This window comes from Myodes glareolus, chromosome 15, assembly GCF_982192425.1.
Source record: "Myodes glareolus chromosome 15, mMyoGla1.1, whole genome shotgun sequence".
Classification (NCBI taxonomy): domain Eukaryota; kingdom Metazoa; phylum Chordata; class Mammalia; order Rodentia; family Cricetidae; genus Myodes; species Myodes glareolus.
The window spans coordinates 40163280-40184153 of NC_142040.1; the positions used below are offsets into that span (position 1 = coordinate 40163280).

The 20874-nt window shown below is 45.5% G+C and overlaps 1 protein-coding gene and 1 long non-coding RNA gene across 2 annotated transcripts in view; one reads left to right on the forward strand and one right to left on the reverse strand.

Moving 5' to 3' along the window:
* Positions 1-3334: 3334 nt before the first annotated feature.
* LOC146891588 (uncharacterized) lies at positions 3335-3992 on the reverse strand. The gene is made up of 2 exons (XR_014997050.2): positions 3690-3992; positions 3335-3601 (listed from the first exon to the last, which is right to left on the reverse strand). It is a non-coding gene; the product is annotated as an uncharacterized LOC146891588 (long non-coding RNA).
* Positions 3993-4125: 133 nt separating this feature from the next.
* Positions 4126-20874, forward strand: part of LOC125406086 (chondroitin sulfate proteoglycan 4-like) — a 61647-nt gene continuing 44898 nt past the window's right edge. The window contains exons 1-3 of the mRNA XM_085676706.2: positions 4126-4253; positions 16375-16538; positions 17251-20814. Coding sequence (XP_085532832.2) covers positions 4175-4253; positions 16375-16538; positions 17251-20814 — 3807 coding nt within the window. The 5' untranslated portion in view covers positions 4126-4174. The remainder of the gene's footprint in view (positions 4254-16374; positions 16539-17250; positions 20815-20874) is intronic.

Genomic DNA, 20874 nt, shown 5'->3' on the forward strand with positions numbered 1-20874 from the left:
ACTGTGGCTGGGTGAATAAAAATAGGCTCTCCAGGATACGGATCACAATGCAGTCAGAGTTTTCCAGCAGTGGCAGTCCTTCTGGAAGCTATCACTTAGAGAAAGCTTCCAAGACCCTTTGGGCTTAGAGGAGAAGGGAGATGCATGAACTTAGGCTGTTGCACAAGAGCATGACCTCTTTGGTCATTTCCCAACCTCTGTTCTCTCCCATTAAATATGCCTCATTATTATTAGTTGTGGGTCTCTGTTAGAATAGAATCTCCTACAAAGTATTTACCTTCCCACAGGTCCTGGAAAACAGGAAGCATTGGCATATTCCTATTGGAAAAAGATTTATTTTTTTCTACTCAAAGCAGTTGTCTTGAGATGCTCTCTGTAGAGCGGGTCAGGGTGCTCATGTAGCTTGTAGCTGCCATGGGTTAGAATGACTCCATAAAGGAATGTGACTTTTACGTGGGTTGACTTCTTGAGTAGACATTGTAAAGAAACAGACTTAAAGCCACCATAAGCAATGGATTTCTCATAAAAACTGTGAACATTTCAATTTTTCTCATTTCAGAGCTATCCAAATTGGCTGGAGACCACATTTCATCTGGGAATGATACACACGATGAATTAAAAGCCATTTTTAAAAAGAGGAACAAGGGACATTCTACAGGGAGATAATCCTATCTTCTCTCTCTGACACTTTAGACATTTTCTCTAAATTAAAAGCTCTGGCTTTATTAGCAGTCACTTTCTTGGCTTGTGTAAAGAAATCCAAGTATTTCATGTTTCCCAATGTGCTCATTAGCAGGGCTTCCTTTACAGGGTGCAGTGGTCCCAATGCCAGGGATACCTAATTAGTATCATAACATGTTGAGCCTGAAGGGAATTTATCTAATCAATTCCTTTCATCTTTTAGGGGAGAAACTAAGCTGGTGTGGTGACTTGTCACCCTTCTGGGACCAGAGCTATGGCTCCCCCACTCCACTTGGTTCACAGATATTCAGCATCAAGAAAATCAGTACTTGTGGGTGGTTGGTATATGCTGCAAACCACTAGCAAGGTAACAGGATTAGACTTCAGTTGGGTATAAGCTAAGCCTATAGAAGCAAAATAAAATAGCTCCCTGTCCTAAAGTTAAGACCAAGGATGCTTTGGAGGTTGACAGAGGAGCCCTCTGGCCCTGGTTGTACTCCCAGGGATAGGAGTGTCTGGTGAAATCTCACTATGAACCACACATGACATTCAACACTTAATCATGAGTCTGCAGAGCCATATTTTAAACCTTATATCATCTTTGGTTTACACGAAGAGACAAATAGGACTTGTAAGTGACTTTTCCCAGGTCCTACACCAATCCCAGTTAGCTAGCATTTGTAGTAGGCCTTTCCAGATAGCAAACTTTGTTCTTAGAGATGACCAATGAACAGAAGCCCTTCTGGAAGACATGGTGACTGTTGAGGCCTTTTTGGTTGGCTGTTTGTGCTTTTAGGCTGACTTAGATATCTATCATAAGTTTGCCCAGATATTCTGTATACCTGCGGAGAGATCCTGAGCTGAACTGATCCTGCAGCTGGGCTAGACCTGTTCATAAATTCTACCTCCAGTGCTTTGGCCAGAAAGAATCTGGGCTAATATCGACTCAATTTCTGAAGGCGACATCTAAAATGTGTCTTAGTTAGGGTTCTATTGCTTTGAGGAGACGCCATGACCATGGCAACTCTTATAAAAGAAAACATTTCATCGTGGACAGTTCAGAGATTTAGCTCATTACCCTCATGGCAAGAAGCATGGCGGGGTGCAGGCAGGAATGGTGCTGGAGAGGGTTGGGAGTTCTACACCTAGATCCTCAGGCAACGGTAAAGAAGAGTGAGCCACCGGACCTTGGCTGGGCTTCCCCAGTGACACACCTCCTCCAACAAGGTCACACCTCCTAATAGTGTCCCTCCCTATGGGGGGCATTTTCATTCAGAGAGCTAGAACAGTGAGGATTAGAGATTTGGTGTGATCTTAAGAAGAAAGAAACAAAGGTCTTTGTGTTTGTATTTGTGTGGCACTCTTCTATAATGGTGGGAAGCCAGAGTGGTAAAGATAGCAGGTTTGCACAAGACTGAGAAATTCTAATTCTTTTTGGCTGGATCCTGGTTTAGTTGCTTATTGTGTTGGTTACCATTTCATAACACTGACAAAGTGCACATTTGTTTGCGAGAGAAGACACAAAGGACCTGGATGTGGATGAATACAGAGAGGCACCCTGCCCAGGAAGCCAGTTAGATGTCTGGTGTTAGTCTCAGGGCTTACAAATGTCTTGCTAACATGGTTTGTATATCAAGCATTTCCCACTGCATCCTACTCCAGCTCCCCGAAGACTCATGTGTTGAAGGCTTAGAACACAGCCGGCTGTGCTATTTACATTGGATCTTAAGAGATTACTCCACTGATCCATTCATAGATGAATGGGTTCTTAGAAAGTGGGCCTAGTTGAAGGAAGTAGGTTAGTGGGAGTGTCTTTGAAGGTGTACTTTATCCTCAGACAGTTCTCTTGTGCTTTCTGTTTCCTGCCTGCTGTGAACAGAACAGCTTTCTTTGGCCTTGCCCTTCTGCCATTGTTTCCGCTGTACCTCAGGCCTAAAATCAGTAGAACCAACTGACAACGGGCTGGAACCTCTGAAGTCAAGAGCCAAATCAGTCTTCCCTTCTTTAAGTTATCAATGTCTGTTGTGTTTGGGCTCTAGTTGACAGGGTGCTTTAGATTATAAGCTTGGAGCCTAACACCAGTCAGATTCAGCTAAAAGGGGACTTGAACGGTTTATGCAAAATCAACCCAGAAAGGATTATGGTGCAGCTGGTTGCAGGGATGAATGGAGATGGTAGATCCCAATGCCAGGCAAAGAGCAACAAACCTTTTCTATGTCTTGTCTCCTTTTTGCGCATTAGCTTATTTGAAAAGTCCGAGATCAAAGCTATGCATAGCGTCTCTACCTCCCCTCCGGTGAGTTGCAGGCCCTCTTCATCCATGCTTCCAGTAGAACTCTTCAGATGAGCAATGACTGCCCTATTCAGGCCATGAGCACCCACCCCAAGCAATCACGTGACAGAGGCGTGGTCTTAGATGTGGGTGCCAACTCTTATTTCCCACACATGGTGGGTGGGGCAGGCAGTAGAATACTGCTGTCTTAAAGGAAGGCGGGGCTCCCAGGATCACTGAAGACTGCTGGGTAGACAAAGCAGATTTTCTTAGAAGTGGAACAGTGGCCTCACAGACTTTCTGCTGCAGAAAAGGTCAAACTGTGATTAGATGCTTAAAAAGCACTTTATGATAGGATTAAAAACAGGAACGAAAGGGAAATGAAGTCATCGTTGGTTTTATTAGGAACAAAGCAGGACTAACATTGACTGTCCTGGCAGTCGGAGAACTGGCGTTTTGACAACCCCCAGCGTGGCAAACTGTAGCCCAGAGAAGCTGGTTCTGCAGAGCCCTGAAATCTTCTGGTCAAAGGGGCGCTACTTGTATAGAGCTTCTTTCCACTGTGGCTTTTAAGCATGGCTCCCAAGGTAGGAAATGACGGGGGCCACATATCAAATCTTACACCTTAATTATTCTGACAGGTAGTTGCTGCAAAAATTCAAAAATTAAACTTAGGGACCAAGCTTGAAAAGAAACAAAACTAAGGCTCACATTTGCAAAGAAATGTCTAGGCTACCTTCTCTCCTGCCATTCCCGTTCATCCAACACATAGTCACAAACGTCTACACAGATGGTTGGCTTTATTAAGGCCGAGAAAAACGAGCCACTTGTCCTTCTGAGATATTCTGTGGTCAGAGAAACCGGTTGTTTCAAGGCCAACTTAGGTCCTGCCCTGCCATTTCTCCCCCAGCCTGTTGCTCAGAGCTCTCTCTCTCCTCCAGTCAGGACACCGAACTCCAGATCTGCAACCAGGGAAGGGGCCACCGCCTCCCTGTCCCCTCTGTCGCCTGCATGGCCTTGGAGCCCACACTCTAGCCCCCTCTGATTTCACCCGGGCCGCCCACCCGCGCTGACCCCGGGCAGCAGCTGCAGGTAGCAGAAGTGCCCCGCCCCGTCGGGCTCCGCGGCTGGGGACACCGCCCCTCGCCAGGCTCCGGGGCGCGCGGCGGGCAGTGGCCTGCGCAGGTAGAGCTCGGCGCGGCCCCGGGACGGCTCGGCGGGATGGGGCGGCCCGGGGTCTGCCGCCTCGTGCTGCTCGCCGCTTGCCTGGAGCTCTGCGGGCCGCGCGGGGCGCTTGGAGGTACGCGCCCCAACTTCCCTTCCCCACCCGGGGCGGGCCAGACCAAGCTGCGCTGTGCGGAGCGGGTGGGCGGCGGGGTTGGGGCGCGGGCCGGGGAGGCGGCTGGGCGAGCGGGGCGAGCGGGGCGAGCGGCCCTCCGGACCCCAGGCGCACTCAGGCCCCGTGTCTCTGAGCTGGCTGTAGGGGGAAGACGCAGAGTGGCCCTGCGCACAAGCTTCGCCGCGGTCGACCACTTGCAACTCCCAGCCCGGGCCTGCTCCCCACCTCCTCGCCACGAACTCCGGGAGTTTTAAGGTCGGCCATCTGACCAGCGGAATGGCCGACTCCGGGGGGCGGCCCTGGCTAGTCCTTTTTTAGTTCGGCCCAGGAGCTATTTGGTCTCACGTGACCTGCGAGGCGTTGGGGACTCTTCAGTTCATTTAGGATATTTGACCCCCTGGCTCCTTGTCCCTTTAGTCCCACCTTAGAGGGCCTTAGCTTTTCTGAGCCCAAATACTTAGTGTTTTCTTTTTCCGTGGCGTTTTGCCTACCTTCCAGATTACTAACCACGTGGTTCTTTAAACTTGCATGATTACTCCCTATTTCCTGAGCCTTCTCCCCTTCAATACAACAAAAGTCTTCCAGAAATTCTAAATCACAAGCATTGCATGTCTGTAGTATTTTCTATAAGATTCTGAAGTCTTAAATTCATTTTCAGGGCGGCCAAACAGCATTGCTGCAGGCGATTGTTGCGTGATAATATCATTTTAGAGTGACGCTCCAGGGGCCATCTAGGTTCTGGAAGGCGCCTCACCCTCCTCTTTGTTCAGGTAGTGAGAAGGCTGCTTAGAAAAGCTGCACACCTTCATGGCCTTCCTTCTTATTTCTGCAGGCTTTCCTGCCCCTTCTGGTTCCTTTCTGTTCCCTTCTGGTGGGTGTGGCAAAGGACCGGAGGTCTGAAACTGCAGTAACTGTGACTGAAGGGACAGGTGTAAGTCAAAGAGGAGGGAGTCTCCAAAGGGCAGCGAATGGCCTTTGACAGACCCAGATGGTATCAGACAGGGTACCAGTCACAGTGTGGGAGCAACGAGAAGCTCCTGGCTTGGCAGTCTGCTGGGTGTGGGCTGCAAACCCAAGGGCTTTCTTCCATTCTCAGTTACTCTGCACGGTTGCTTCTCTGAGTCTTGCCTTTGCCTCACTGTAATAATAATGTCCTCAGAGAGGCTCAACCAAACAATGGCTTAGCAGACTAAAAATGCTCAATAAACACTCATTTTCAGCCTTCCATATTCATTATTCCCCCTTCCTCCTCTTCCATGCAATTAACGTGGCTAGGAGACAATAGGTTGATAGTCCTTTAGGTTAGGTGTGCAACTTCTTCGTTGACTAAAGAATTCCACAGCAGGGACTTTAACATGTGTGTTCTTCATCCATGGCCCCCACAGCATGACAAGTATTATAGGCCTAAACCTTGCCCAAATCTACTTTGTGATGGTTGGAAGAGTGTTTTATTATTATTCTTTTATTTTTTGATATATGGGTTGTAGGGAGAAGAGGAGGCCCTGAACTCCACCATGTCCAGGACCCTAGAGCCTCAGATTCACACAAGACAGGCAAAGCCTTCCACTGGTCCATGTATGGATGTTGATAGTATGTGTAGAAAATGTTCACTCACTGCAGCTCCACCACATCCCCCAGTTTTGGCCTACAGAGACTGCTCCTGAGATTAGTTGATCTTGTCTCCTTGATCCAGATGGGTACCACAAACCCGGCTTCCTTGTTTATCTGTATGTAGTAATAATAACTCTCTCTCTCTCTGTTCAACCCTATATAATAAATACATTGAGCTTCTAGGTCAGACGATCTGACCCCAGCGTTCTTTCTGTGTGTCGTTCTGTTTGTATTTCTTCCTTCCCTTCCCTCCCCAGTCAGATCCAAGTTCTTACAGACATGCATGGATGTAGCTATGGGTATTTTACCTTCATATATGTCTGTTTCCCTACACATGTGCCTGGTGTTGGAAGAAACCAGAAGAGGGGATTGGATACCCTGGAACTGGAGTTCTAGATGGTTCTGTGGCACTGTGTGGATTCTGGGAATTGAACCCTGGTCTTCTGGAAGATCAGTTCTTGCTTGTAAACTGCCGAGCCATTCCTCCAGTCCTGAGAATATTTTCCTGAGTTGCCACATGTGTAATTTGAATTCATTTCCCACCTTGTCTCCTTGAATAAGTCAGGGTGCTTCCTTGAACAACTGAATTACCCAAAGAGGGCTATGTTCTTAGTCTTGAAGGGTACAGGGTGATGGATAGGTCAGCTTGGCAAGTCAGCACAGCAGAAGCCACCTTTGTCTGTCAGTGAAAATTGTCCAGTAAAAGTACTTTTAGTGCCGATGCCTTATGCATTCTATTTGTGAATCATACTATTGCCCATTGACCACACTGGAAGATAAGAAGAGATTGTACATTGCAACTAAGTGCATATTATCAGTGGCTTGTTTTTGTTTTATTTTCAGTATTTCGAATTTTGACTACTTTCTTATCAGATGTTGCTTCTGAATCCCAACAAGGCTGAGTGGGCACTTGTTCCAGAAAGTGCCAGACTGACCTGTTGCTCCTCATTGCTGCTCTTTTCATTGTTTTTAATGTATCTTTACCCATGAGTTGTTTGGGAGAATTTTTAAAACATCTTGTATTAGTTATTCTGTTATGCAAAATCACCCAAGGCTGGATTTGTTGTAAAGAAAAGAGGTTTCTTTAGCTCCTGACTTCAGTGCTGGCTCTGGTGAAGGAACCTTGGCAGATGATTTTGTGGCGGGAGCCCGAATAAGGGCGAGGGGAAGCCAGAGAATGTCCAGGGTGGGGCTTGTCTGGCATTTTAGAACACTTCTTTCCAGAGAGCTGGCAAAGGTTCCCTGAAAACTGCCCCAATCTCTCCTGTGAATGATGCCTTATGTGACCTGATGATCTTCCACTAGTTACCACCTTTTAAAGAGGTTCCGTTACCTCTTTTGGCATAGTAGAGACAAGGCTCCCAACTCTTACAGTTGAGATGCAGACCACATCCAAACCGAGGCACATTTGGCCTTTTTTGTTTGTTTTGAGGATGTATTTGCTTGCAGTGAGATAATGTAATTGTTGAACCTAGCTAATCAGGCAAGCCTGCATGTGGTGTAAGTGAATTCCAGGAGAGGAGAGGAGCACCAGTCCACTTCCCATACTGTAGAGTTCCCTTTTTGCCCTTGGAAGGCTTGTGCACCAAGAGGAAGATGGCCATTTCACATGCCAATGGAGACAGAATTTCAACCACGTTGAAATGAACAAAGTTCTTTTTTGTTGTCATTATTGTTTTGGTTTTTAAACGGCAACTACCTCACACTCCTCATATATTCTTTCGACTCTGCAGTAAATATCCTGGCAGTCCTTTTCCGACTGGTGTCTCAAAACTGGTGCACAGATTCAGATTCTTTTAGCAGCTGGTGTGAAAGCAGGTGGTGCATGGCACAAGGTGCTGGCTCCTCACAGTGGAAACACCTACCGCCTGACCATGGGTGCACAAGAAACAGATAAAGGTCATAGAATTCCTGCAAGGGCATTAGAAGGCAGGTGCCTTGGGAGAGGAGGGAGGGGCTGGACGAGTTGCCAACCACAGCTCTTAGGCACTGTCACTATAGGGAGGATGCCTGGGTCCAGCAGGGACAATGCATGTCTGAGGTGGAAGCCGGGCAGCAGATAACCATATGCAGAGTGTGGATGGCTGAATACAGGCTCTGTGGTACTGCAGAGGGAAGGAAGCTGGTGACTCACCTAGGGCAGGCAGCATCAGGACTACTTCACTCACTTATTCTTATTCAGCAGAGACTGTTTGCATCAGAGACTGCAGGAACCGCAGCTCCCAGAGTAGTGCCAGACACGGGAATCCTTCATTGAGAGGAGGCAAAGGTGGAGGAACTGCTGGTTTTGACTTGGTAGCCCGAGGACCTAGCCAAAAGCAGTTGCATGAAGGCTAGTATTTGGGTGGATTGGAGAGTTGAGAGCCTAGTGGGTTATGGTTTGCAAAGGGCCAGAGGGCTGGAAATGGCTTGACCTAGATCACCCTGGAAACCGAAGATGTTTTAGTGTGCCTGGAACCTACTGCCTGCTGCTTTCTGTCTTCGTCCAACATCAGCTGCACATTTATCACAAGGGCCTGGTGCCAGACCTGCCCTTCACAGCTCACTGGACAAATAGTAAACCTCCTGCCGGGCAGCACAGAGCAGATTTTAGTTCATTGATTTCCTACTCGGATTTAAATTGAATGGAACAGAGTTTGTGTTAGTCTGCCCAGAGGTTGCCTAGGGAGCTTAGCATGTTTCTGCTAAGTTATTTCTTGCTTGTAAGTTGTCTTTTTTTTTTTTTCTTCATGAGTGTGACATTTTTTTTTCCAGTGCAGGGCTCTTCTTAGAACTTTGCCTTAGGATTTTGTACGATGCTAGGGAACGTGGTTTTTTTGGTTTTTCTCCCTCCCAGTCTCAATTGGAGATTGAAATTTTGGGCAGAAACTTTAAAGACAAATTTCTGTACCCATGATGCTTATGGAACTCATTTCTAAGCACAGCAGTATGCTAAAAGACAGGATATAACATTAAAAGATACTAAAATTATAGAAAATTAATTATAATTTCCATGATATCTAATAGAACTGGAGTATTTTTCTAAATACTTTTTAAATTAATTTATCTCCTAGAGCCACCAGATCCTTTTCTCCAAAAGGTAGAACTCATGTCTCTGTAACTGAAAGCTACCTAATGCTCTCCATTGTTCCCAGAACCTTCTTACCAGGCCCACCAGTGAGCAACCTTCTGCTTGCCAAGCTGGGAAGTCATCCATTTGCTCTCCACGCTTGCATGCGCATCAACAGCTCAAAGCACAGAGTCTTCTCATCCCAGATTGCCACCCCAGGAAGTTACAAGCAAACTCCAAATCTGGAGTTGATTAGGATTGCCTTCTGGCATCTCCCTTCTCCCTCCTGCAATGATACCACTCCTTCACCATCTCTGGGGCTCGCTCACTTCTCATCCCTTTCTTGGCACCCCCTTCGAGCCCTGTTTCAGTACTGTCACCTTCTGAGTTACAGTCTGATTGTGTATTTCCCTATCGATTCCTTTCTGATGCCCTTTTGACAGAGTCCTGATTTCCAGGCAGTCATTTATTAAGTAGTCTAACGTGCGCTGGACATAGTTCTGTGCATTGAGAGTTAGGCGCTGATCTGAATGAGTAGGTTTTGATGTCCAGACCTTAACATTCCATTTGGGGTGACATGTTCTTGGGGCCAGATAACAACCACTAACACAGATTTTTTTTTTTTTAAAGTAGAGATTTGTAAAGGCCATTAAAGGAGCAGCCAGTCACTCTTGTTGTAAAAGTACTTTACATGGTGAGAGAAGGCCCTCCATATGGAGAAGGCAGCTGCAAGTCTCAACTGTACCTGTCCTGTTCATTTGCCATTACTGAGGGAATCCTGGTTAGTTTCCTGTCCTGTTCATCATGTACTGAGCCAGACAGGACCTTCAATGCTTTGCGCTGTCAATTTTCTTTGTTTTCTCCCTCTGTTCCTCCTCCTGTTCTATCTTGCCTGGAACCGGAACCCCCCCCCCCCCCCCGATGTCCTTTAGCCAGACTGAGTGAGTCAACTGTGGTCTAATTAATAAAAACTGTGATTGCTTGATTAGCTGTAGTGGTTTGAATGTGAGATGCCCCACCTCTCCTCACAGGCTCATATGTTCAAACACTTGATCCCCCACTGGTGATGCTGTTTGGGAAAGTCATGGACACTATAGGAGGGGGAGCCTCACTGGGTGGAGTGTGTCACGTGGGACAGGCCTTGAGGCTTTCTGGCCTCATTTTCACTCTCTGCGTTCTGAGTGGGGATGTAGTGTGACCAGCTAGCTTCCTGCTCCTGCCGCCATGGTGTCCTTGCTCACTGCCATGTCTTTCTTGCCAGTATGGAATGTATCTATCTAGAACTGTAAGAAAAATTATCTCCCCTTCTCCTTTAGGTTGCTTTTCTCAGGGTATTTTCATCACAGCTACAGGAAAGCAAGGCAGTGACAGTCTCTCGTGTTTACCTTTGAGTCTTCAGTACCACAGAAAATCCTTGGACCCGGGAAAGACACACTTTGCTCTGATTGCTCCATCCCTCCCTCCCTTATCCCCTAGCTCACCCAAAGCAGCTCCCATCCTACCAACTCCACCACTTCAGGGCCCTCTTCTTTCTGGGAATCTTTTTACTCTGATAGGCAGCCAGCTGTTAGATGAAGCCTTTACCATCTGCTCTTGATGATACTTGGCACATGCTAAGCACTCAGTAAATAGTAAGTCAAACCCAAACCCAAAACAAAACAAACACGAAAACCAAAATCCAACAAAAAACTAGGAAGACTTTGGAAAAACAAGTTAGAATCAATTGTGAGGTAAATATGAAGACTAAAAATTGTCCCACGGGAGAAATCACAGACAAATATAAATATTTGCCTCCAGGAGTACTGTGGTTTAGTTACCTTCTTACCAAACACAGTTGGCATTGTGCATTTTACCCCATATCTCAACGCACAGGACAGCACACGGTGTCTTCGACTTTCTGGTCAACCTAATTAGATACTACAATCACGTCCTCACCTTCTCCAGAGCTCAGATTCCCTTTCCCTCCAGGAACTTGCACTTGCTTTCCTGTTTATTCTTATTGTTATTCTGAGCCGTGTATTGGAGCTGAGAGGATGGGGTCAACCTGGAGGTAACTGAGGGCATCAGTGGCTTCAGACTGTCCAGCCAGAAGTTTTAAACCCACTTCCTTGTTTTTTCTCTGGAGGCGATGGAATTTTTCTGGCTGCCAGCCGGAACTGGAATTGACTAGTGCCAGAGAGGTGAACCGTGGGAAAATATAAGGATATTGTTTACGAATGCTATTTACTCATCTCAGCAGTGGATCTTATGATTTCGAAAACATTTCCTGGCTTTGAACACTTAACAATACAGTCTCCAGGCCTGTCAGAAATTGGGAAGTGGTGGGGGCACTCAGGAGAATAAACTCAGCTGGCTGGGAGGTTAGTGATTGCTTGCTTTACCTTAATGACTTTAGCTCCAGTATTGAGTTTACTTATTAATATATTGATCGACATCGATTGACTTTCTTAATGTATTTTTATCAGTTATGTTTAAGTAAAGTGTATACTGATCAATTCCAGCCCCTTTTATCCTCCTTCTCAGCTCCTAGTTATCTCTTTCTTACATTAAGGATGAAAAAAAAAAGAAAGGAAAGAAAAAGAAAAAGAAAATTTCTACATATAAGAGAGAACATGTTTGCATATTTCACTAACCTAATGTTCCCTGCTTCTACCCATTTTGCTGTAGTTAATTTTATGGCTGACTAATACTGCATTATATATCTAAATATTATCTCTGTCTGTCCAACATTAATGTACCATGGTATCACTCATCCACAGTTTATCTAATTTTATTTATCCATTTGCCTGCTGCTGATTTTTCCTAGCTGCTGTGACTAGCTCTGCAGGAAACATGGATGTGTATGTAATTCATCCCTTGCTCTCCTCCCATCCCTCGGATATTTTCTCAGAATGGGAAGGCTGGGTTCTATGGTAGATCTATTAACTATTTTGAGGAATTGCTATATTGATTATCCTAATTTCCATTTCTTAACAGCGCACAGACATTCCTTTACTTCTGCATATACTTAGCAGCATTTGTTACTGTTTCAATAGTAGTCATTCTAATTGGGGTAAGATGATGTCCTCACTTTGAACTGAATTTTCTGAGTCACTAATTACATCAAACATTTTTCACGCGTCTCTTGGCCATTTGTCTTTCTTCTTTTGAGAAGTGTTTGTTCATATCATTAGTAAGAATTTGCTCTTGAGAGTCTGAGCTCCTGTGTGTTTGGATACCAGTCCCTTGTCAGGTGAGTAGTTGGCAACATCTTCTCTCATCCTTCAAGTTGTCCCTTCTGTGTCAGTTGTTCCGTTTGCTGTGCAGGAGGTTTTTATTCTGAGGAAACACAACCTTTGCTGTTTGTTATGCGATTTTAGAGTCCTTGCTATCTTCATAATGAGATATTTTAGGTATTTTCTACTTTATTTTCTTCTAGTAATTTGACACTTTTCAGGTCTTATGTTTAGGACTTGGGTAATTCTGAGCTGATTTTTGTACAAAGGCGAGAGATGGGGTCAAGTTCCGTCATCCAGTTTTTCCAGTGCTGTCTCAGTGTATGTTTTTGATGCCTTTATTGAGAATCGACTTGTTTCTGGAACGCCTGCTATTCCCACTGGTCTTTATGTCTGCTTGTATTCCTGTGCCATGATGTTTGGTTACCATGGCACTGCAGTATGCTTTGAAATCAGGTATTGTGATGCTTCAGACTTTTTTTTTTTAAACTATTTGGGGTCTTTGGTGCTTAATATAAAATTTAGGATACTCTGTGAAGAATATTATTGGTATTTTGGTAGAGATTGCCTTGAATCTGTAAATAACATAGGATAGAATATAATGGCTTAATTATATGATTTATTCCAATCATGAACATGAGATGCCTTCCTTTTCTGTGTGTGTCTTCGATTTCTTTCTAATTTTCCTTTTATTTCCTTAGATAAATTAATTTCTAGGTGTTTTATTTTATTGGTTTTGTTTATCTTAAAAAACTCTTTTGCTTAACTGATCTTTAATCCATTTCTAGACTCTGTCTTGTTAATTTCTTCTTGGATATTTGATACTTCGTTCCTTTGGCTTACCTGGGGTTTGATTTGCTCCTAGGTTCTTCAGATGTATCATTAGGTTGCATATTTAAAATCTTTCATTTATTTTGAAACACACTTCCTCTGCCTTTTCTGTGCCCCATGTGTCCCATAAGTTTTGGTAGATTGTTTTTATTTATACTTTTTTGAATTTCTCTTTGATTTCTGTAATGACCCATGATGTTCAGTGGCATCTTGTTAAGTTTCAATGAATTTGCTTAACTTCTGAAGTTAATAAACTCAAACCTACAATGTGTCAGTGTCACATTTAGGAAAGAAATCAGAACGCTTTCCCTTGGAAATTTAACCAAGAGTGAGCCCAGATTTGAATTCTGTACGTCAGTCTCCCTGTGTCTTCTGTCCTGTCTGTCTGCTGCCTGAGTCTGAAACCATGCATTCCTGAAAGCTGTCTTGTAGATTGGTCCCTGCACCCTCCTTCCCCGGTGTATATCTGTCTGTTCCTGTGTGTCCGTCTCTGTGTGTGTCTGTGTATGTGTGTGGTGTCTGTCTAACTGTGTGATTGAGTGTCCCTAACAAAGAAAGGACTTTGCTCTGTTTGTTGACTAGTACAGAAAGCATCACATAGGGAAGAAATAAGGGATAATTCATAGAAATCTTCAACAGAATTCTACAAAGGATTAAATCGTTGACTCCAATTGACCCTAACTAACCCAGATAACAAACAGTAGTATTTATCAAGTAATATCCATATGTTGCATTCAACATTTATGGTGGATGTCCATTTTATAAGGCTGCTCAGCACATCTGTATGGTCATCTTGTACACTGAGACTGTCTTCTTGACACTTTGGAAGTGGATCAACTTTTCTCTGAAAAGTGTGATTGTAAACTTTAGGTGATAGTGTCCCTTTAGACATATGGGAGGGCCTGAGAGGGGCAGGGCTCAGAGCATGAGAGATTTTGAGTTTCCAGATGTCTTTTCTCTCCCTCTCCCCACTTTTGTGACCATTCTAACAGATATAGGGAGTGCTTATGGTATCTGAAGAACTCTGCCAAGGCCATATTCACTTTTGTATAAACTTAGTGTTTTGGTAATAGAGACAAACAAATAAGAACAGAAGAGCACCTAGACTTTTTGCCCTAGCTCTAACCAACCAATGCCTTTTCCAAAATTCCTAAGCAAGATCCAATTTTGCACAACTATAGAATGAAGGGTCCACTACACCAGTGTAATCTGGTTAAATAAATACGTGCTTATTCTACATATATTTCAAGTTAGATTCCTTAGCCAAAGAGCCTGAGCTAGGAGGAATCTGAGTAATTTCTCCCATGGGAGAAGGAAAAAGTGAGGGAAGCAATAGAGGGATGGAGTCACCAAGCAGAGACGTGTATCGGTGGATATAGTCTCAGCTTGATCCTGCAGCAGACTCTAGAGCATGAATGGTAACTAACACTGACTTCTGTCCTAATCAGTCATTGGCTAGCCTTCTGGGTTAGCTGGTGTGGTTTCCTAGAGTTTTTGTACAAGGTAATTCAACAGAAGGATGGGTCTGTGAAGCCTATCACAAGGGGAACCAACAGAAGTTACTATATCCACTGTGTACTAGGAACCATGTCAGGGACCAGAGAGACAAAGATATAAATGATACAGTCTCTGCCTTGGGAAACTCATGGAATATTGCAGAGGATAAATGCAAGAATTCCAAATTCACTGGGTCACAGTTAAAGATAGGGTAAAGAAACTCAGAGTGCCTTAGGACCAAAGAGGGGAGGAGGGAAGAGATCTCAGGAGGGGAGGTCCCAGGTTAGGTTCCCCCCACAGTGGAACCTGGTTGGAGATAAACATGCTCGAACTTGATTACAAAGTGTTTTTGCATTAACCTCTGGGTAAAGAACAGGAAAGAGAAGGAGGCTATTTGGAAAGAAAGTGTTTAGTCTGTGATGTCACCTCAGTCTCAACTAGACTCGAAAGTTCTGAAGATGCTGAGGTTGTTTTCCAATATCAACCAGAGTCCAAAGTCCTTTATCAAAGCGCCTGTTTCAGAGTCTGCCATGGGCTACCCCACACATTACTTGGATTAACTCTGTCATGTAGAGTCAGGGAACCATACCCAAGTGCTAATTTTCCTTTCTCTGCTGATTCACTGTAGGTTCTTACCCCTACTAACACCTCTTCTTGCTTCAGTGGCCACCTGCTGTTACAACTTACACCTTTGAGCCTTTGCCTCATGCCTTCCTGACCACCGCCATTTATTGATTGCCAAGAGGCATCCTAGGCAATCACATGGACACCTTCTTTGCGTCTGTTTTATCTGTCCCATAGCCAGCCAGCCACGATCCCTGAAATGTTGGATTGTGACTTGCCCTTTGCTTTTGGATCTAGTTGCTCGCAGGAGCAATGGTGTCTGTCTTCAGAAGTCCCGTGGTATCCTGCAGAGAGAGGTTTCTACAGACTCTGAGGTGCTGGCTTTGAAAAGAGAAAAACCCACATCTGCTGATGCAGAGGACTCAAAAGGGTCTGGGACTCAAGATGCTTGGTGGCATCAATGCAGATTTCCGGTTTCACACGGCAGCGTTCTGCTTTTATCTCACCAGAGTGTTCGCCTTGTCAGAGTGAGCTTGTTTAGTTGAGATGTTTTGAGCTTGGTTACTCTGATGACTGGTGTGTTGGTATGAGTCCTGTGTCCTCCTACTGTGGGACATGAGGACAAAGGTCATGATTAACGCTCCCCTCTCTCAGGCTGTCTCTCTGTAAAACTCCAAGTGTGTGAATCGGTACCCAGTTTCATTTTCCTCATCTATTTGCCCTCTACTTTTTACTGCTTAGCATTTCACAGCTGGACTAGCATGAACTCTGCCACTGCTGTGCCATCCCAGGTCATAACCAATGAAACATTAACATCATCGCCAGGGTTTCCTGGGCCCTACATATCATCCTGATTGTCCTTTCAGACGAGAGTGGTTCGGCATGGAGTCCCTTCCAGAGTTTACTTTTTAAGACTACTTTAGTGCCAGTTAGGTTCAATGGGAAGCTAAATCTGAGATGGAACTTGACATGCAAGAATTTTATTAGGGGGAGCTTGGAATCAACCTTGGCAGAAGGCAAGGGAGCAGACTTAGATGAAGAATTCAAGTTGCTCTTCGGCGCTAGCAAAAGCCTTGGCTGCTCCTTTGGTTGGTTCTAATGAAGAGGGACCCTTTAAGTCTGCCCTGAGTGAGGGAAGAGAATGCGAATGCTGTGTCTTGATACGTCATTCTGGGTCTGTGGGTCACCCTAGACAGCAGGGGTGGCCTTTGGCAAGGCCGCGTTCTTCAGCAGGGTCAGCCCATGACGAGGAAGAGACTATGAAGCATAGCTGTTGTACAGGAAGTTTACTGACCTGGGTTCTCCTTCCCTGAAGCATCCTTTTATGGCGAAAGCTACGTGGGGCTCAGCATCACGGACGTCTCCTCTGGGCTGTCGCTTCAGTTGAGATTTCAAACCAGCAAGCCACAAGGCTTACTTTTTCTTGCAGCTGGGAAAATCGACTATTGCCTAATAGAGCTTCGGTCGGGACTATTACAGGTATTTATTTTAATCTTTAAAATAAGTAAGAATCCAGTTACTGGAGAACACAAAGCCGCAGAAGAATAGAACAAACCATTTCTCATTAGAATAAAGTGATATACCATTTAGCGAGGGTGGGATTGTCTCAGATTTTTCCAGTGTATCTTAAATATTCTGGCTCTGAACTTTTCCACTTCAGTATGTAATCCATAACTACAGGAGGTTTTCATGCCAATCCATTCTCACTCTCTTCCCCTTCCTCCCCTCTCTCCCTCTCTTCTTCCCTCCCTCCCTTTCCCTCTCTTTCTCCTTTCTTTCTCTTGCAAAAATAAAATACCAGAGGCGGGGTAGTTTAGGTAATTCATAAGGGAAATAGACAGTAGATCCGTTTTGGGGTGTGTAGGAGGATGATGGGAGAGTCTGCTTGGTTTCTGGTGAAGGCGTCATGGTGGAAGGGAAGAAGCAAGAGGCAAACCTGCTTTGTAACACCTCTACCCCTTCTTGGGCCACCAGTCCATTTCCCTGAGAGACCCCACAGTGCATTAACCCCTCTTTACAACCTAATCACTTCTTTGAGGCCTCAGCAGCTCTCAGCACTGCTGAGTTCAGGATTTAGGTCTCACTGTGAGTTTTAGTGGGGTCCATCCATAGCAACCCCATGCCCCCAATAAAACACTGTGAGATGAACAGCTTGGTGAGGTTCATTAATTATGGCTCTTGTCTCTCTTAGGTGAAAATAAACTTGGGTACCGGTGAACAGCTTCTCCTTTCTGAGCAAAGAGTTCGTGTGGACAATTTGGTGTGGCATTCGGTGGAATTGTACTATGGCAAGGATAAGGTTCTCTTGGTTATTGACAAGCAGTATGAGACAACTGGCCAGAGGGATGGAGGGATGCAGAACTTCACATTTCACCATGGAGTCTATGTAGGAGGTCGAGGGGAACTCGGAGTCCCTTACCTGGACAGAAAGACCCCCAACTTCCGAGGATGCATAGAGGGTGTGGTGTTTAACCAGAGGGAGGTCCTTACTTCCCTTAGGTCTTACCCTGGCTTCAAGAAGGTTCATGAGGTGTCGCTGGGATGTAACGATGAGTTTTTTGCTGGGAAGAATGAAGCTATTAGCTTTTTCAGTTCTAGGTCCTATGTCGCCTTTCCAGAATGGAGGGTACAGGGGGAAGGGACACTGAGATTTGCTGTGCAAACTGGAACCCAACAAGCCTTGCTTTTCTTTCAGTCAGGTAGAGGAAGAGATTTTGTTGCCTTGGAAATGCACGAGGGCCTCCTGAAGGCTCGCGTGGGAAAGGGAGAAACAAAAACTCAGCTTTCATCGCCCCGCTTGGTTAGTGACAACAAGTGGCATGTTGTTCAACTCAGAGTCACGAGGAGGCATCTGGACCTCAGGGTAGACGAACGAGGGGTAAGGGCCGCGCTGCCTCTGCAAAACCAAGCGTTTGTATCTGAAGGCCCCCTGTTCGTAGGAGGCCTGAGTCACCGGATGTGGGAAACACTGCGGGGGTTAGAACTTGTGTCTGTGCCTGGGAAATCTGCTCGAGGCATCTCTCTGAAAGGATGCCTGAGAGCCTTGGAAGCAAACTTGGACAAGAGAGCTTTAAGGGATGCGGTTGTTTCCAAAGACATTTCTGTTGGGTGCACAGGTGAGCGCGTCCACGATCCAGATCCTCCCGCGAGAGCAGCGCAAGACCTGCCTCAGCCAGAGCCAGCCCCTTCCACCGTGCTTCCCAGTGCCAGCTCTCTTCGGGAAAACGGAAGTGGCGGTTTTTTGTTTTTGACTCAGTTGGAAGTTCAAGAAGGTGGACGGGCCTTACTGGGACAAAAGCATATAAAAGTGAATGTGGACTTTCCGGATCTGGGTATCGACCATTCTCAGATACTATTTAAAATACAGGACATGCCAGCTCATGGTTTCCTTCAAATAGATGTTCGGCATGCGCCAGAAATGGAGAGGACTTTTACTACATTAGATCTGACGCATGGGAAAGTGTGGTATGTCCACGATGGCTCGGAAGAGCCTGCAGATTCCTTTACATTTTCGGTTTTTTCTAACAGCGAGAAGGCAATGCCGTCCCAGCTGCAGGATCCCATTCCGCATGTTCTTAATATTGTAGTCATTCCAGTGAACGATCCCCCATTACTTGAGCTCCCAGAAGGACAATTGCTTCTCTTGGAGAACTCTAAGAAACAGCTGACCCCCAATGTGGTACAGGTATCAGACCCTGACACTGACTCGGAACATCTCAGGCTTTCGGTTCTTAGCGACCTCAACGTGGATGCTGGGTTTTTAGAAAGTGCTGACGACCCTGGGAAAGCCATCCATAGTTTTACACAGATGGATTTACAAGCTGGCAACATTTTCTACGTGCACAAGGGTCATCGAAACTCTCGGATTGTTCTGAGAGCGACTGACGGTGAGCTGGTTAGCAACACTGTGGTGTTACGGGTCATGGCTGTCCCTTGGGACTTTGAGGTGGTAGTTAGGACTGGTGTGGTGGTGCCACAGGGTGGTACGGTTCTGATCTCGCATAGTGACTTGTCGGTGAAGGTGAACGGCGAACCACATGAGATGGACACCCGCTATGATGTCACTCGTCCGCCTCAGTTTGGCCAAATTCAGCGCCGGGGAGCCAACGGAGAATGGAAACAAGTTAGTACCTTTTCTCAGCATTCCATTGACCAGAGTCGGATCCGATACTATAGTTCATTCAAAGAACTGCAGCGAGAAAACATGACAGATCACTTTAAATTTAAAGCTAATGTAGAAGGAAGAGTAAGCAAGGAACTCCTGTTTCCTGTGACTGTTCAGTGGCTGAAATTGACACTTCTGAAAAATGTTCCTCTAGAGATGAGCAATGCAAGCAAGAAAGTATTGGGCTCTGGCCATCTGCAGGCTGGAACAGAGAGCATGGAAGTAGCTGAGGGGGAACTATATTTCAAGTTACTGATCCCACCCAAGAAAGGAAGCTTGCTCCTTGGCAATGAAGTTCTTCGAAGAAGTTCAATTTTCAGTCAGAAAAATATTACAGACTCTAAGGTAAGCTATGAACCTCAGGGGAGGTCCAGGGAAGACTCACAAGACACTTTTACTTTTTCAGTTATTGTAAAACACATAGAAACAAAAGATTATACTTTCAGGATAAACCTTAAAGCAGATAAGACACCTATTATTTTGATAAACACCGGATTATTTGTAAAAGAAGGAGAATGGACATTAATCTCAAAATCAGAACTGTTTGTTCAAACATTGGTCAATCATGTCTTCCATTATGAAGTCACCAAGAGTCCTCAGCATGGGGAACTGAAATTGGTCAGCTCTTCCGCTTCTCTGGGAAGTGACAGTGGCGTCAGTGGGTTCACAGAGGAAGACATAGTGAGTGGAAGGCTGATGTATGTTCATGATGACTCTGAGACCCAGTGTGATGAATTCGTTGTGCTGGCCTCTGCCATAGATCTGGGCCAACAGGGAGGAGTCAGAAATCTTGACTCGGAACACGTGTCCACAGAAATCAAAGTCAGTGTTTCTGTTGAGCTGAAGAATGATGAGAAGCCCGTGCGTATGGTGGATAAGGTCTTTCACGTTGTGCGGGGTAGCCAGCGCCTACTGACATTAGCAGACCTCTGCTTCCATGACCCTGACATAGATTTTGATGATGGGCAGCTGCTCTACACTCGGCGTGGCATACCAAATGGAGATCTGGTGAAAGCCGATGAGACGTCTCAAAGGCTGTACCAGTTCCGGCAAGAGGACCTCCAGGAACGGCGTGTGCTCTTCAGGCACCACGGTCCAGACTCTGCCCGATTCCTGCTGTTCGTGACAGATGGTGTCCACTACACGTCATCCCTTTTCGAGGTCAGTGTGTCAGAGGCCTATGTCCACATAGTCAACAACACAGGGCTGCTTGTGTCCAGAGGGAGAGACAGCTGCATCACAACAGCCAACCTGAGCGTCACCACGAACCAAGATGTCAGAACAGACCATGAGTTTGAATTCCACATCTCGCAACCGCCCAAACATGGCAGAATCCTGGTCAACAATTCTGAGTTGCACTCATTTTCCCAATATGACCTGAAGCAGGGACACGTGATTTATAGGCATAATGGTGATGAGAACCTTGATACATTTAACTTGACAGCAAAAGTTAAAGGTGCCTATTTAGATGTGAGCGTTTGTGTCCAAGTGTCCTTGGAGGGCCACCCACATTACACTCAGTTTCTGCACGGCGGCAGCCTTGCAGTGGAAGAAGGAAAAGCAGTGAAACTGAGCAGTGGAAAGCTCCAGGTAGGTGCCACCCAAAACACTGGGTGTTTTTATTGGCTTAGACTTGAGGGGACTAATAAT